Source organism: Caretta caretta, chromosome 1 (genome assembly GCF_965140235.1).
Source record: "Caretta caretta isolate rCarCar2 chromosome 1, rCarCar1.hap1, whole genome shotgun sequence".
Classification (NCBI taxonomy): Eukaryota; Metazoa; Chordata; order Testudines; family Cheloniidae; genus Caretta; species Caretta caretta.
In genome coordinates, this window is record NC_134206.1 from 229,913,797 (window position 1) to 229,931,829 (window position 18,033).

Below are 18,033 nucleotides of genomic sequence, written 5' to 3' on the forward strand. Positions count from 1 at the left end.
ACTGTTCACCCTGGATGTTGCAGAAAGTTTGAACAGCCTGCCAAATAGTCATTTTGGTCTGTGCGCTCCCAGAAACCTGAGCCAGCAACGTGGAAGAGGCACCATTTGAAGAACTCCTCTTGCTTGTACTTTCACTCCTATGCCAAGAAATGGGCAGAGCTTCCATGAGATGCTGGTGGACATTTATTAGCATTTTCTGACCCACCAAAGGCACCTGACAGAGCTAATGACTGAGGAGGAAAAGGACACAGACATGGCACAGTTCAACTGGCCGATGCTGCTCATGACACTCGGTACAGCTACTGATGCCCCTGACATCGACCAGTGCTTCTGGAGCACAGACTGGTGGGACCACGTTGTCATGCTGGCCTGGAACAACTATCAATGGGTCCAAATCTTTCACCTGAAGAAAGCTACATTTCAGGAGCTTGGTAGGCAGCTTGCCCCGACCCTCCAGTGTAAAGACACACACATGGGGCAGCCTTGCCAGTCCGAAAGCAGGTTGCTTTAACCATCTGGAAGCTGGCCACCCCAGACTGCTACAAGTCCATTGCCAACCAACTTGGAGTTGGAAAATCAACTGTGGGTAAAGTGGTGGCAGAGGTTTCTGAGGCAGTCAGGCATGTGCTTAACCCCAAGGTGGCCAGCATAAAAGATACTCCTGAGGTAACTGTTGTCTTAGAGGGAATGTGGTTTCCAAATTGCGATAGGGCCATTGATGGGTCTCATGTGCCCATAGTTTTCCCTTCTCAAGGAGCACATAAGTACACAAACCCCAAAGGTCACTACTCCATTGTTATGCAGGCCCTCATGGACAACAGAGGTCGATTTATGAATGTCAGCATGGACTGCACTGGAAAAGTTCATGATGCCAAGCATTTTTTGCTGTTTGGGAATCTGCATTAATGGACAGGCTCATTTGGATCTACAGACCCATTTGGATCCCAGTGTCATCAATATTGTACGCATTATGTGGCTTGCTGTGCTATTCGTAATCTCTGTGAAGCCAGACGTGAGCCATTTTCCCCGAAATGTCAGCAAAGGGCCAGTGAACCAGTCCACTCAGCCAGAAAGTGCACCTACGACTGCTTGAGCTGGATGCACCTTGGCAACAAAAGTCAGGCGTGCTTTGTGCTCTCGTGCTATGGACTTGCATGGCCCAATGGAACGTGCAGGAGCGGAGCATAGTGCCTTTATGAATGTGCCAGTGAGGGTGGGGCTCATTTATTGTGGGAGTTTCAGTGCTTGGGGAGTTGATTGCCATGCAGCGTATTTATGAATGACATGGCCACTTATGAAATGATGCGGGGCAGTGAATCACAGTATGGATTGATGTAAGGAAGCGATTGAAGTATGGATTGATGTAGAGAACTGTATTGAGGAATGGTGTTTGCATACTAATTCCTAATTGTCCCTGCGCACGTATTTACCTTTATTATCTGTAATACACATTGTATGATGTGATGCAGTGATAGTAATAAACTGTCTTGATGAAATGAAAAGCTTTATGTGTAAATATCTATTAGAAAAGTATAACATTCACCCATTGCCAGGCAGGCCAGCGGCCATTACACCTACACACCAGTAACAATGACAAACAAAGTGCATGAACAAGTGCAAACAGTGAAACTGTGTCCAAGACAGAAACGCCCTAATATTGCAGGTTCTCTGGTCCCCCATTCTCCTTTACCTTCCTTCCCCATTTTCTGCGCACTTACCCGGGGGGGAGGGGAATGGAGGAATCCACGAGGGAGGGGGTCAATATGGAGGGCTGCATGGGACATAGTTGCTCATGGAGCCTGATTGCATGGGCCAGGAGTCTTCCAAACTGCTTCTGGGCTGCATCACAGGGTACTGCGGAGGGGACTCAGGCCATGGTCCAGGTAATGCAGCAGGACCAGGTATTCTTGCAGCCATTAATGATATCAGCTATTTCAAGCAGTTCTTTCTGCTAAGCTCTGTCCTTCCCCCCTTAGCTGCCATTCCTGTTCCCATGGTGAAACCCTGTCCTCAAGCTGTGCAGCCAGCCTGAGGCTCTCCTCTTGCCTCTCATAGAATCATAGAATCATAGAATATCAGGGTTGGAAGGGACCCCTGAAGGTCATCTAGTCCAACCCCCTGCTCGAAGCAGGACCAATTCCCAGTTAAATCATCCCAGCCAGGGCTTTGTCAAGCCTGACCTTAAAAACCTCTAAGGAAGGAGATTCTACCACCTCCCTAGGTAACGCATTCCAGTGTTTCACCACCCTCTTAGTGAAAAAGTTTTTCCTAATATCCAATCTAAACCTCCCCCACTGCAACTTGAGACCATTACTCCTCATTCTGTCATCTGCTACCATTGAGAACAGTCTAGAGCCATCCTCTTTGGAACCCCCTTTCAGGTAGTTGAAAGCAGCTATCAAATCCCCCCTCATTCTTCTCTTCTGCAGGCTAAACAATCCCAGCTCCCTCAGCCTCTCCTCATAAGTCATGTGTTCTAGACCCCTAATCATTTTTGTTACCCTTCGCTGGACTCTCTCCAATTTATCCACATCCTTCTTGTAGTGTGGGGCCCAAAACTGGACACAGTACTCCAGATGAGGCCTCACCAATGTCGAATAGAGGGGAAAGATCACGTCCCTCGATCTGCTCGCTATGCCCCTACTTATACATCCCAAAATGCCATTGGCCTTCTTGGCAACAAGGGCACACTGCTGACTCATATCCAGCTTCTCGTCCACTGTCACCCCTAGGTCCTTTTCCGCAGAACTGCTGCCTAGCCATTCGGTCCCTAGTCTGTAGTGATGCATTGGATTCTTCCATCCTAAGTGCAGGACCCTGCACTTATCCTTATTGAACCTCATCAGATTTCTTTTGGCCCAATCCTCCAATTTGTCTAGGTCCTTCTGTATCCTATCCCTCCCCTCCAGCGTATCTACCACTCCTCCCAGTTTAGTATCATCCGCAAATTTGCTGAGAGTGCAATCCACACCATCCTCCAGATCATTTATGAAGATATTGAACAAAACCGGCCCCAGGACCGACCCTTGGGGCACTCCACTTGATACCGGCTGCCAACTAGACATGGAGCCATTGATCACTACCCGTTGAGCCCGACAATCTAGCCAGCTTTCTACCCACCTTATAGTGCATTCATCCAGCCCATACTTCCTTAACTTGCTGACAAGAATACTGTGGGAGACCGTGTCAAAAGCTTTGCTAAAGTCAAGAAACAATACATCCACTGCTTTCCCTTCATCCATAGAACCAGTAATCTCATCATAAAAGGCGATTAGATTAGTCAGGCATGACCTTCCCTTGGTGAATCCATGCTGGCTGTTCCTGATCACCTTCCTCTCATGCAAGTGCTTCAGGATTGATTCTTTGAGGACCTGCTCCATGATTTTTCCAGGGACTGAGGTGAGGCTGACTGGCCTGTAGTTCCCAGGATCCTCCTTCTTCCCTTTTTTAAAGATGGGCACTACATTAGCCTTTTTCCAGTCATCCGGGACTTCCCCGGTTCGCCACGAGTTTTCAAAGATAATGGCCAATGGCTCTGCAATCACAGCCGCCAATTCCTTCAGCACTCTCGGATGCAACTCGTCCGGCCCCATGGACTTGTGCACATCCAGCTTTTCTAAATAGTCCCTAACCACCTCTATCTCCACAGAGGGCTGGCCATCTCTTCCCCATTTTGTGATGCCCAGCGCAGCAGTCTGGGAGCTGACCTTGTTAGTGAAGACAGAGGCAAAAAAAGCATTGAGTACATTAGCTTTTTCCACATCCTCTGTCACTAGGTTGCCTCCCTCATTCAGTAAGGGGCCCACACTTTCCTTGGCTTCCTTCTTGTTGCCAACATACCTGAAGAAACCTTTCTTGTTACTCTTAACATCTCTCACTAGCTGCAGCTCCAGGTGAGATTTGGCCCTCCTGATTTCATTCCTACATGCCCGAGCAATATTTTTATACTCTTCCCTGGTCATATGTCCAACCTTACACTTCTTGTAAGCTTCTTTTTTATGTTTAAGATCCGCTAGGATTTCACTATTAAGCCAAGCTGGTCGCCTGCCATATTTACTATTCTTTCGACTCATCGGAATGGTTTGTCCCTGTAACCTCAACAGGGATTCCTTGAAATACAGCCAGCTCTCCTGGACTCCTTTCCCCTTCAAGTTAGTCCCCCAGGGGATCCTACCCATCCGTTCCCTGAGGGAGTCGAAGTCTGCTTTCCTGAAGTCCAGGGTCCGTATCCTGCTGCTTACCTTTCTTCCCTGCGTCAGGATCCTGAACTCAACCAACTCATGGTCACTGCCTCCCAGATTCCCATCCACTTTTGCTTCCCCCACTAATTCTACCCGGTTTGTGAGCAGCAGGTCAAGAAAAGCGCCCCCCCTAGTTGGCTCCTCTAGCACTTGCGCCAGGAAATTGTCCCCTATGCTTTCCAAAAACTTCCTGGATTGTCTATGCACCGCTGTATTGCTCTCCCAGCAGATATGAGGAAAATTAAAGTCACCCATGAGAATCAGGGCATGCGATCTAGTAGCTTCCGTGAGTTGCCGGAAGAAAGCCTCATCTACCTCATCCCCCGGTCCGGTGGTCTATAGCAGACTCCCACCACTACATCATTCTTGTTGCACACACTTCTAAACTTAATCCAGAGACACTCAGGTTTTTCTACAGTTTCGTACCGGAGCTCTGAGCAGTCATACTGCTCCCTTATATACAGTGCTACTCCCCCACCTTTTCTGCCCTCTCTCTCCAGGCCTTTCCTCTAGCTGTAATTCGTTTGTCTTTGGTACTGGACCTGGTTGTTGGCCCTCTCCGGAACTTCAACCATAAGTTCCTCATGGCAACACTTCCCCTTGGAATGGCCTGTGAAGGAACATTGGCCCAGGCTTCTGCTGCCATGTGGATGAGCTGTGAAAGAGCTGCAGCCAGTAGAAGTCGAGGGACCTGGAACAGGACAAGGCATAGAGGGTTATTATCTCACATAGCCCAATGCGGGAGCACAGAAAACATCCTTGTGGAATTTCAAGGACATAAAATGTTACTTTTCCAAACAGAACTTCAATATATTGTGAGAGGGCTGCTTCAAACCACAGAAGCTCCCTGGACACAACCTGGTTAAGCACAGTGAAAGAAGTGCAGAGACAAAGGAAAGTTAAAAATTCAGACCTGTCTTTTGTTTTCTAAACATTGCAGAACTATTTGAGGGGGGTGTAGTGCCATCAGTAACTATGTTACAAAACCTTTCTCTGACATTTCACATTTCACAGGCCTTCCACATTTTGAAGGACATAACAGTTCTTGTGGTGCTGATTGGCAAAGGGAGGTCTTATTCCAAGCTGCTGTTGGGGAAACTTGCAGTGTATGCAAATGTTCACGTATTCAAATGTATAATGACTGAACAGCACATCTATGAATGGAGTGGGCATGTCAGGTACCGAGGGAGCCCTGGAAAATATGCCCTTCCCAAAAATGTGATTTTCTATCTAGAGTTCCTTCTTTAGGAAAAGTTTGCAGCTATCAGCACCTGGGCTTGGGTCAGAATTCATGAGGGAATCAACAGGAAGATGTATTAGCCTCTATATGGTTTAGTTGGTTATGGCTGCACGCAAACAAACAGAACTCCACAGCCATCCTCCTTATCCCTCCTCCCCTGCCCCCTCCACTACATTTCTGGACAAAATTTCAACCCCCAGTCAAATTTGACACCTATGGACTGAAATGGACTAGATTTGTAAATGGAATGTGTTTCTTGTCCCCTGTCCCAACATACACAGAGTTCACTGTTTCCACACATCCATTTTCAAGACATAAAAGTTCCATTTGAAGAATTCCCTCTCCTGCTTCAACCTCGAGCTGTGATCTCATTGTATCCTACAACCAAAGTGGAGTCAGGCTGGGTCCGTTCTCTGCGACAGAATGGGAAGTGACTAAAAAACTGTGAAGTCTGTTTTGTTCCGGTGTTGAAATATTGTCTTCGAGGCTGTGCTAGTTTGGACTTGCCATGGGGCAGTCTGTTGGGGAAAGGCATTTAACGCCTCACTGAAAAACCATCACCCAGAGCCATCAAGACTGCAAACTGGGACCCTCAAGTTTCAATGATTCTGAACTCATGGCCCATCTCCAGGGAACAGCGGTGTGAACACAGGAAGGGAGAGGGGAGAAGCATTACCCTTTCGGCTGGGAGTGTGAGCACATGGCACGGAGGCAAGACCCTATTTTATAGTAGGATCCTGCTGTGTGCAGGGGGCCAACCATTGCCATACATAAGAAGGGCTTGTGGGAACAAGAGGGCAGGGGGGACTCTGCCCAGCCTGAAACACTGACAAACCATAGACCCACAGAAGAGGAGCTCAGACTAGGGGAAAGTATGTCTGTGTGAATCTACCCAGCCCCACTTGGATTGGAAGCACATAGTACCCAGCAATTTGGGTCCACTCGCAACACACTGGTGACCATACAGATTTCTGTGCCAGTTCGTTGCACATACATGTAAGCATCACCTTCTGTATACTGGCTCTTATTTAAAAAAAAAAGAAAAAAAATAATGATTGTTCAAACTAGGTAGTAAGCTCAGTTTTCTGTTCACAGATGATCAACCCATTGACTATAGTTTTCACTAACCTTGCTATTAATTCATCAGTAATGAGTGAGCTCTGACAGATGATAAATTTAGTCAACTATAAACATTTTCCTACATACTACATCTAAAAGTGCTTTCATTACGCTAAAATAGTGGTTCTTTCAGTTGGATTCTAACCTGAGTATATTTTATATTCACTTGTTTCTTGTATTCAACATCTTTTTCACTTCTGCATTTTATTGCTGAAAGGATTGCTCAGCAGTTGGGCTGAATATTTCCCTCTCTGTGTCATTTTTCTGAATAACCTCTCTCATGACATGATTTGTGCTATTTATTTTTTCCATTTATATTGTGTTATTCTGTTACTCTGCTTAAACATACACCATAGGTGATGCTAATGAAAGACTTTTTTAAGTGAATTATCGAACCTTGTAAAGGAGCTTAAAGCTTGTTTCTAACATACAATAGCTTGAGACAATGTGGCATACCTTCTAGTTTAATTCAGACATCAGAATTAGTGGAATTTCTACACAAACTCACATAATACTTTAAATTGTATTGCATTGCAGTAATATGTATAATATTATAAATAGGACCCTACCAAATTCACGGCCATGAAAAATGCATCATGGACCGTGAAATCTGGTCTTCTGTGTGCTTTTACCCTATACTATATAGATTTCACAGGGGAGACCAGCGTTGCTCAAATTGGGGGTCCTTACCCAAAAGGGAGTTGCGGGGGGGTTGCAGTATTGCCACCCTTACTTCTGAGCTGCTTTCAGTTCTAGTCGGCTGGAAAGCGGCAACTGTTAGCCAGGCACCTAGCTCTAAAGGTAGCGCCTCACCAGCAGCAGTGCAGAAGTAAAGGTGGCAATACCATACCAAGCCACCCTTACTCCTGCGCTGCTGCTGGTAGCGACTCTGCCTTCAGAGCTGGGCTCCCTGCCAGCAGCCAGTGCTCTCCAGCTACCCAGCTCTGAAGGCAGCATCACTGCCAGCAGCAGTGCAGAAGTAAGGATAGCAGTACTGCAACCCCTCCCCATAATAACCATGTGACCCCCCCAACTCATTTATGGGTCAGAACCCCTAAAATTACAACTCCATGAAATTTCAGATTTAAATAGCTGAAATCATGAAATTTAGCATTTTTAAAATTCTATAACCGTGAAATTGATCAGAATGGACCATGAATTTGGTTGGACCCTAATTATAAATCATTGCCCTCTGGCCAGCCAAGGTTCAGGGTTCCCCAAAGTTCTGAATGACTCTTATTTTGCTAAGGATGCATAATGCATCTCTTATATATAATGTCTGAGGAATCCTGATTGAAAGAAAGGTTACTCCTGTGGAGCGCTATACTGTCTTACTAACCTGATGTTTCATGCTTTAACTCCTCTTCCAGTCTTCAGCCCCAAATCAGAAATATGCAGAGAATATAAACTGTGACAAATCTGAATTATTTAGAATAATCTTCATCCAGGTTATTGAAAACAATTATTAAAATTCCTAAATATGTATTTAAGTGCCTATCTTTAGACGTTTAAGTTTGAAAGTCTGGCCTACAAATATTAATTTTGGATAGTGTTTGGTAACATTTGAAGTATCACATCATTAAAGTGTTCATTTGGTATTTTATAGATGTAAAAACATAGCTGTATTGACATATATTTATGCTTGCTCATATAGTATAGGGCCAAATTCAAAGCTCACTGAAGTCAATGGGACTAGAAGGAGTGGTATTAACCTCTATATTTAAACCTAAAATGCAATTTCCATTATAAACTCCCTTTTTATGTGGCTAATCATTTTGACATGCACATTTCTTTGGGAGGATGTTTTCCCCTCTTAGCCTTAGCTTAGAAGCATTTTTTTTTAACTTAAAGTTGATCTTGTGTCCCCTTTTTTTAAAAAAAAAAGTTGTTCTTGTTTTCTGCTTGTTTACATTACAAATTCAGGTCTGGTCTATCCTAAAATATTCCCAGATGAGAAAGAACTATTGAAGCAACAATATCGCAACCGTCCAGAGAGTGAAAGTTGAACAAAGGAGAGGAAAAGGGATTTTAAGTCAGACTATAAATTTTTTTTTTGCTTTTTGTTAACACCTTCTTAATGTAAAGTCTAATGAATGCTTTGGACAACAAGGTTTTTTTTAATGATTCAAGACCATCCCCATTCAATCAATTATTATTTGTTGTATTATCATAGTGCCTAAGGAGCCCTAATTATGGATCAGGATGCCACTATCCTAGGCACCATATAAACAGCACAAAAAGAGCTTGCAATCTAATTAGCAGACAAGAGAGAACAAATTGACACAGGCAAATGGGGAAGTACAGGGAAATAATGAGACAATACTGGTCAGCATGATAGACAGTGGACTCTGCATACCAGTAACCTAACTGTTGTCTAGTTTTTGTAGGCATCCCTGCAAAGGAGAGTTTTGAGGAGGGATCTGAAGGTGGATCATGAGATATTTACAGGATTATCTCCTAGGCCTCTGGGGCACCATAGGAGAAAGCACAAAGGTGCTTGCTTGAAAATTTAATGAATGGGCAATGCTGGCCGGCATCATGGACAACTGGAGATGAGCACCAACAGTTTGGTAGTGAATGAAAGATAGGAGGAATGGGGATTGTCTATGAAGGGCCTGGAAAGTGAGTGCTGAAAATACACTTGTTATGAAATATGCCATTGCTTCTCCAGGAAAGCCAGGACTTGCCACTCCTGATACTTCTATTTAAAAAAAAAAAAAAAAGACAGGCCCATTAAAAAAAATCATTTTCAGGCCTCCTTTCAGCAAAATCTTATTAGTTGTTTGATTACTACATCTGTAAAATCCCCTGTTTTTTCATACTTGGCTTAAACTGTGGGATTTTCAAAGGGGCCTACATGCAAGACATAATATTGACTTTAAAATGAGACTTGTGCTCCTTATTGACTCATTTCCTTTAGAAAATCCACTCTCACTCTTCATTATTCTACTGACCCTGCAAGATGCAGATTTAGCTGCACACTCAGCCAGTGAAGGATGGTGAAAGGACTGTGATTTGGGGAAACTGAAAGCAAAATGAAGACATCTGTTTACCCACAATGACTTTCATCATAATGTCATGATTATCATATTTCCTGGTTGTATTCAGTAGACCATGCTTGAAAACAAAGGAGACGTTTTTGATTAACAGTGGAATGTTGAAGCAACTGGGCTAATATCAACCTATGCATAGCCAGACATGCAAGCAGCTGTGCCTGAGGCTGTTAACACCTTCTGCAAGAGGGCATGCTTAACAATTCAGAACTGCTCTGTGCACATGCTTTCGAACCCTCACTTTCAAACGGAGGAGGTAACCCGATGTGGAGCAGTAGAGTAAATAACAATGTGTTTGTAGCAGAAGTCAATTTTTTGTAATGCTGTTGGGGGCAGGGATGAAGGGTGTTATGAAAAACAACCTTCATTAATTATCCAATTATCTTTTGTATAGTGAGGAAGTTTACAAAGAGTTAATTATTGGTTTTTTTTAGTCTGGATGGTTTTACAATGGCTTTATGTTTGTATGGGTGAGTGAAGAGTGAACTGACCTGTTATTGCTACGATAGAACAGCATGGTTGATGTGCAAAATACCAGAGCCTTTGTTTACAAGAATTAAACTTTGTTGCACACGAACAAGCTTGTCAGCTTTGAATAATAAAAAGATATAACATATATACAAGATGAGGAACAATATAAATATTTTCTTTTAAAGTGTACCGAGTGTTTCTCAGTGAGATACAATGAACCTGCCTAGGAATGTTTTTCATGCTCTGAATAGAAAGGCAGCCTGAAATGTGACTTACAGTAGATAAAAGCAGCATGCTAATTATGTGCTGTGATCTGGTGTTGACAGGCTGATAGATACAATGTAATGGAAATGCTTTTTGACATAATTGTGTAATTTCTTGTAATAAAACTCTGTGACTTTAGAAATTTGACATTTCATTTTCAGTGCAAAAACGAAAACAAACAAAATCTCCACTTGTGCACCATTTTGGGTCTGGGCATCTATTGCTGCTGAACCAGCCACTTCCTCCCGAAACAGGAACAGCCGCCCACGTAGTCGAAGGGATGGAGGTGAGATTCCATGTTATGGGGATTACGTGGGAACACAGCTCCATGTCTCAGTCCAGCTCCTCATCCCCCTGTTCTTTTTGGTTCATCTAGTCATTGTTTTCCTGCTTCTTCCTCACAACTAGACTGCCAGGCACTTTCTGGATATCTAGTAGTTCAGCAGGCTGAGTGGAGAATGCTGAAGTGGAGGTTCTGAGAATTCATTCCAACTCACAGTAAACTGGGCGAGTTTCCTCCCTAAGCCAGACCAACTGTTGTTGTCCCAGACCTTGTAGAGGATGTTCTATCACGCTTATCTTCTCATAGTACCCCCACCCCTGGTGGTGCTCATCTCTGCCAGCCACTCTGATACCCACTGATATGTTAACATATTGAATACAACTGAATTTAAGATCTTCAATTATCTAAAAATCAAAAAAGAGTCCTCCAAAAAGTGGAAACTAGGTCAAATTACAAAGGACGAATATAAACTAATAACACAAAGTATGTAGGGACAAAATTAGAAAGGCCAAGGCACAAAACAAGATCAAACTAGCTAGAGACATAGAGGGTAACAAGAAAACATTCTACAAATACATTAGAAGCAAGAGGAAGACCAAGGACAGGGTAGGCTGTTACTCAATTGGTGGAGGGGGGGAATAATAACAGAAACATGGAAATGGCAGAAGTGCTTAATGACTTCTTTGTTTTGGTTTTTACCAAGAAGGTCGGCAGTGACTGGATGCCTAACATAGTGAATGTCAGTGAAAATGCGGTAAGATCAGAGGCTGAAATAGGAAAAGAACAAGTTAAAAATTACTTAGACAAGTTAGATGTCTTCAAGTCACTAGGGCCTGATGAAATGCATCCTAGAATACTTGAGGAGCTGACTGAGGTGATATCTGAACCATTAGCAATTATCTTGGAAAAGTCATGGAAGACGGGAGAGATTCCAGGTGACTGGAAAAGGGCAAATATAATGCCCATCTATAAAAAGGGAAAAAAGGACAACCCAGGAAATCACAGACCAGTCAGCTTAACTTCTGTACCCGGAAAGATAATGGAGCAAATAATTAAGCAATCAATTTGCAAACATCTAGAAGATAATAAGGTGATACGTAACAGTCAGCATAGATTTGTCAAGAACAAATCATGTCAAATCAACCAGATAGCTTTCTTTGACAAGTAACAAGCCTTGTGGATAGGGGGAAGTGGTAGTTGTGATACATCTTGACTTAAGTAAAACTTTTGATACTGTCTCACATGACCTTCTCAAACAAACTAGAGAAATGAACCTAGATGGAACTACTATATGCTGGCTGCATAACTGGGTGGAAAAACATTCCCAGAGAGTAGTTATCAGTGGTTCACAGTCCTGCTGGAAGGGCATAATGAGTGGGGTCCCACAGGGATCAGTTCCAGGTCCAGTTCTGTTCAGTATCTTCATCCATGATTTAGATAATGGCATAGAGAGAACACTTATAAAGTTTGCAGATGATACCACGTTGGGAAGGGTTGCAAGTGCTTTGGAGGATAGGATTATAATTCAAAATGATCTGGACAAACTGGAGAAATGGTCCGAAGTAAATAGGATGAAATTCAATAAGGACAAATGCAGAGTACTCCATTTAGGAAGGAACAATCGGTTGCACACATACAAAATGGGAAATGACTGCCTAGGAAGGAGTACTGCAGAAAGGAATCTGGGGCTCATAGTGGACCACAAGCTAAATATGAGTCAACATCAGTGTGACACTGTTCCAAAAAAAGCAAACATCCTTCTGGGATGTATTAGCAGGAGTGTTGTAAGTAAGACACGAGAAGTAATTCTTCCGCTCTACTCCGCACTAATTAGGCCTCAACTGGAGTATTGTGTCCAGTTCTGGGCGCCACATTTCAGGAAAGATGTGGACAAATTGGAGAAAGTCCAGAGAAGAGCAACAAAAATGATTAAAGGTCTAGAAAACATGACCTATGAGGGAAGATTGAAAAAACTGGGTTTGTTTAGTCTGGAGAAGAGAAGATTGAGATGGGACATGATAACAGTTTTCAAGTACATGAAAGGTTCTTATAAGGAGGAGGGAGAAAAATTCTTCTCCTTAATCTCTGAGGATAGGACATGAAGCAATGGGCTTAAATTGCAGCAAGGGAGGTTTAGGTTGGACATTAGGAAAAACTTTCTGTCAGGGTGATTAAGCACTGGAACAAATTGCCAAGGGAGGTTGCAGAATCACCATCACTGGAGATTTTTAATAGCGGCTTAGACAAACACCTGTCAGGGATGGTTTAGATAATACAGTCCTGCCATGAGTGCAGGGGACTGGACTAGATGACCTCTCGAGGTCTCTTCCAGTCCTATTGTAGTGCTGCAGTATAGGGCTTGTCTATACTTGAAACACTACAGCGGCACAGAGGGGGAGGAGGCGGGGCTGGGGATTTGGGAAAGGGGTTGGGAAGGGGTGGAGTTGGGGTGGAGCCGGGGGGGGGCGGGGCACAGCCAAAAATGTTTTTGCTTGGGGCGGCAAAAATCCTAGAACTGGCACTGGCAGAGGCACAGCTGATGAAGACACTCTATGCCGATAGGAGAGAGCTCTCCCATTGGTTTAATTAATCCATCTCCCTGAGAGCTGGTAACTAGGTCAGTAGTGCTGTCCACACCGGCGCTTATATTGGTGAAACTTTTATGTTGCTCAGGAGGATGGTTTCTTCACACCCTTGAGTGACATAAGTTACGTTGACCTACACTGTAGTGTGTACATACCTAACTATGCTGACACCCTGGGGAGAACCCCTCTTGTAGGTAATTCACCTACCTGTGAGGCGGTAGCTAGCTTCATGGAATTTTCTAGTGTAGACCAGCCCACAAACACTGTCTTATTAAATGCTTTGTTGCAGATCATTGAGCTAACATTCCCACAGGTCTCTTGTTAAGCACTCTTATTAGTTTTGAAGAGCAGATATTTAGCAGCCAGTTAAAGAAGAGTCAGAAGAGACTGCCACTTTGCATCAGTTCTTCTTTTGTATTTTTCTGATCATCACTTGGTTTATGAGTATGAATGGCTACATCTTTCTTCATTCCTCGCCAGTCTCTTTCAGCCTATATCTTTGCATTGCTTGCATGAGCAATGCCTTCTGGCTTTCCATATGACCCATTCTGAGTAGGATAGTTCTTTATCATGCAGCAGTAATTCTTACCTTCATACTTTTTGCAACTTTTATCTTTTGCTTTTGCATTTGTAATTATCAAGCAGATATGCCCTCTGAAAAAACACATTGAACACGTTCAGAGGTGACGCATAACTGATAGTTGGGGGCATGTATTTTGAACCCTCTTCCCGCAAAAAAAAAACAACAAAAAACCAACAACCTGGCAGAAATCTGACAGGACATGTGACCCCCCCACGCCCTCCTGTGTCCCAGGTTTGAGTTTAAGTTCTGATTAACTCTTACTTTCCTTGTAAAAGAGATTATTAGTTTGTCTGAGCACACTTCATAATAGTTTACATTTGAATAGGTCCTTTGTGACAAGGTTTATGAGATTGGAAGGCAATGGTAGTGCAGATGCCAAACCTGATTACTAACCTTTCTGTGAATGATTAAGTGGAACCTGGGGCTCGCAGTATTGCAATTTCAAGCAGTAGTCCCTGATTGAACTGAGAAACGCTTTCCTCCGAATGATATGCTTAAAATAAGCTCTGTCTTAACCAGATCTGCATTTAAGGTGGCCTTTTCTTTTGGAATGGGAAAGAGATTTGTGGTGTTGCATAAGTTAGAAAGCCATTCACAATTGTTATTAACAACCTCCTAGTGGAAGGGGTATTAGGAATTGCATCACTTGCTTTGAAAATACAACTATTTAAAAACACTTCTAGAAAATATTGTCCTTTCATAGTGTATTTGAATTAACACACAGGATAAAATTGCAAAACTAACCTTTGTTATTTATCTTAACATTTTCATTACATAGTTGAAAGAAGAAAAGGAGTACTTGTGGCACCTTATAGACTAACAAATTTATTTGAGCATAAGCTTTTGTGAGCTACAGCTCACTTCATCAGATGCATAGTTGATATATGGACAGCAGTGGCAAAAAAGGCATAAAGCCAAAAATATCTAGAAAAGCAAATAGCTGCCAGTCTGAGACTTTTCATAAAAGACATAATATTAAGAACAACAACTCCTTTTAATTTCCTTGTAGTTATCCAGGGGGCTTTAGTACAGGATTCTGTCTTTTCATTGGGATGCTTCTAAACTTTCTGTGACTTTGTGAACTTATGTTTTTGAAGGGAGAATGATATTTTTAACTCGTTAAAAAATTGCAGTCTCTTCAAAACAGTTTTCAAAACATTTCTTTCCTCTTCAAATGTTTGTTTCCCTGAGCTGTCATCTTTCACACAGATAGTCCCTTGAAATAAATATTTGCAAAACCGATCATTGCAGCTGCCTATAGTTAAGATCATGTCAGAAATAGAAGAGATTCAGAGACAGGTGACAAAAATGAGTAGACATAAGAAAATTTCCAAAAGAAAAAACATTGAAAAGACTGACTGTTAGTTTACAGATGAGACAGATAAGAGGGGACGTTATAGTGGCATACAAATAATGAATGGTCTGAAGAAGGTAGATCAGGCACTTCTGTTTTCCCTCTCTCATAATACAAGAGCAAGAGAACATTCAATCAAACTGAACGGCAGCAAATTTAAAACTGATAAAGGAAATATTTTTTATGCTATGCATGATTAAATTGTGGCAGTGAGTTCCACAGTCTACCAATGAGGACCAGAGTTTAGTAGGATTCAAAAAAGGATCCATCATTTATATGGATAATGAGAACATCCACAGTTACAATAACTGAAAAGCTTGTAAGGAATAAAAATCTTCCTGTTTTGGGGTAAAAGCTATCCTCTACCTGACAGGACTAGGAAAGAATTTCTCCTATCAAAAGGTTATTCCATGGATGTTCACTTTAGGATTTCTTGCATCTTCCTTTAAATTTTTTTGAAAATTAGAGCAAAATCTATATGGCATGATTGATTTATATGGAAGTGAAAAGAATGTAAATAATCAAGAATATCAAACTGCCACAAAACTAACAGAAAGGTCTTTTCCATATCTTGGGGTTTGAGGCAAGTATAACACTCTTGGTCACAGTGACCCAGTGTAGAAAAGTCTGAAAATTCAGAATTTATATAGGGATCCCGGGATAGTTGGCCTATAAATACGCATAGGGACTGATCAAATGTCCATTAATATCACTGGAAGTTTTTTCATGGATTTAAATCAGAACTAGATAAGATTATTAATCAAGAACACATTACTTTATACCTGTGGTGGTATAAGCCATAGGATTTCTTGAGCCAGATCGTCAGCTGATGTAAATTGGTGTTGCTCTATTAATGTCCATGGAGCTATGTTGATCTACACTAGCTGAAAACCTGGCCCCTTAACGGACTCTAAAACCATTGTATTTTGCTTTGAGTTTAAACCAACAGCATATTTTTGTAGTTACAAAGGTTCTTTGACATCATGTTAAAACCTTGTATTTCAGCTACAGCATAAATTAAATCTGTAGTGGCTACAATACTAAGGATGTATTGACTTCTGAAACTCCATTAGGCAGGCTGAGAAGGATATAACCCTTGGAGCTAAATTGCTAGCAGAAAACTATGAGGACAAAAATGGAAAAGGAACAGATCTCACTGTGCTGCACTCATTATACCTAATTCATAATGAAAATGCTCTGCAGCCTACACTTGGAGTTCTCTTCCCCACACTTTAAGACAACTAACTGTACAATCTTACCAGACAGAGACCTCAAACATAAATGATCTCATTATGAAAAATAACCTAAAGATCATCAGAATGATCAGGGCTTCAATAATAAAATTTTTCAGCTGTTCTAAAAGCTCTCAACTGCTAATACACAGAAAGTCTGCAGAGCTTACTTTCTCTGCTCTACCTTGTGATGTTTCATCAGTATGAGATATTTTTTCACAATGATGCGACATTGTATAAATATGCGCGTGCTACACCCTACACTCCACTACCTCTGCCATCATTGTAACTGCAAAAACACATATTAAAGCATGTGAAAAATCCAATGGCAGAGCTGTGAAAAACACAGAAAAGAGCATGCAAACTAGGGTGGCCAGATGTCCCGATTTTATAGGGACAGTCTTGATATTCAGGGCTTTGTCTTATATAGGGCACCATTCACCCATCACCCCCTGTCCCGATTTTTCACACTTGCTAGCTGGTCACCCTAAGAAACAAGTAAGGAGCAATCAGAGAGGGAGGAGAACCAGGAAAGGACTGAGTCACAGAAACCAAGGAAGGACAAGACATCAACAAGAACAAGAAAAATCTGGTCGGCTGTGTCAGTGGTAGCTGACAAGTCAGTGAGGATGGAGTACTGGTTCTGAGCTTTGGCTAGAAGAGGTCATTTTGGTGAGAACCCTTTCATGGAACGCAAGAGGCATAATCTGGATTGGAGAAGGTCTTGAACAGAATTGGAGGAGAGGAACACTATACAACACAATCAGTGAGCTTAAAGATGAAAGGGAAAAGGAGAGTAATTGAAGAGGCACATGCGGGTCAAGGGTTAGATTTGGGAGACCAAGGGCTTGTCTACATGAGCATTTAGTTTGTAACAAGCTGGGGTGTGAGTTTACCCCACACTAGCCTGCCTGTTTGGACTAACTGTCTGTGGGGACCCTGTTAACCTGCACTAACATTTCATTAATGCTCTTTGATCTAGTCTTGATTCAAAAAGTCACACACATCACTAGACCCAGTCCAACCACCTTTGAACTCATAACTCAGTACAATGTGTAATTTACTTCACTAAGACATAGTTTAGTGTCTGGAGTATGTAACTCTGCAGCTACTTTTTGATCTATTATATAGTGGGCATAGAAACCTTATGGTTAATTAAAAGAAAATCATCGGAGAATGGGCATCTGTGATAGCTGCCAAAAGGATTACATTTTTGTTTGACATAAGGTCAAAGAATTTCTTGACAGCAGATACTGTAGATTGTAACATAGCTTGAAAATCCACTGAGATATTAGGGTTGAAATAAGCTTGTAGTGAAAATCTATAATCTGCACACACACATGTGGCCCCTTGAGGCAAGGGGTGATAGTGACAGGCTTAGTGGAAAAAAAATTGTCATTTGTTAGCTTTACTGTTTATTCTTTCTCTGTCTTCACCAGTTAATTTTAGCTTTCTCTTTTGTTTAATATTTTTTCTTGTATGTAATCATAAAATTGACATAAAAATAAAATAAGTTAGATCTATTTAAAAAATAAAAGGATTTGGATAATTAGGGGCATGTTGAGAGTAACTTCACCACTGAGAGTAAGAGGTTCAGTAAGAGGCCCT

At 42.1% G+C, this 18,033-nt stretch overlaps 1 protein-coding gene across 14 annotated transcripts in view; it reads left to right on the forward strand.

Annotated features, from left to right (window-relative positions):
• The window catches only part of SHISAL1 (shisa like 1), a 289,388-nt gene that overhangs the window by 171,769 nt on the left and 99,586 nt on the right, over positions 1-18,033 (forward strand). For 7 of the 14 annotated variants that reach the window (XM_075121338.1, XM_048825185.2, XM_075121340.1 and 4 more), the window contains one exon: positions 10,550-10,674. The exons of the other annotated variants lie outside the window; for them this stretch is intronic. In XM_075121338.1, coding sequence (XP_074977439.1) covers positions 10,550-10,674 — 125 coding nt within the window. The remainder of the gene's footprint in view (positions 1-10,549; positions 10,675-18,033) is intronic. 14 annotated transcript variants of the gene reach the window in all.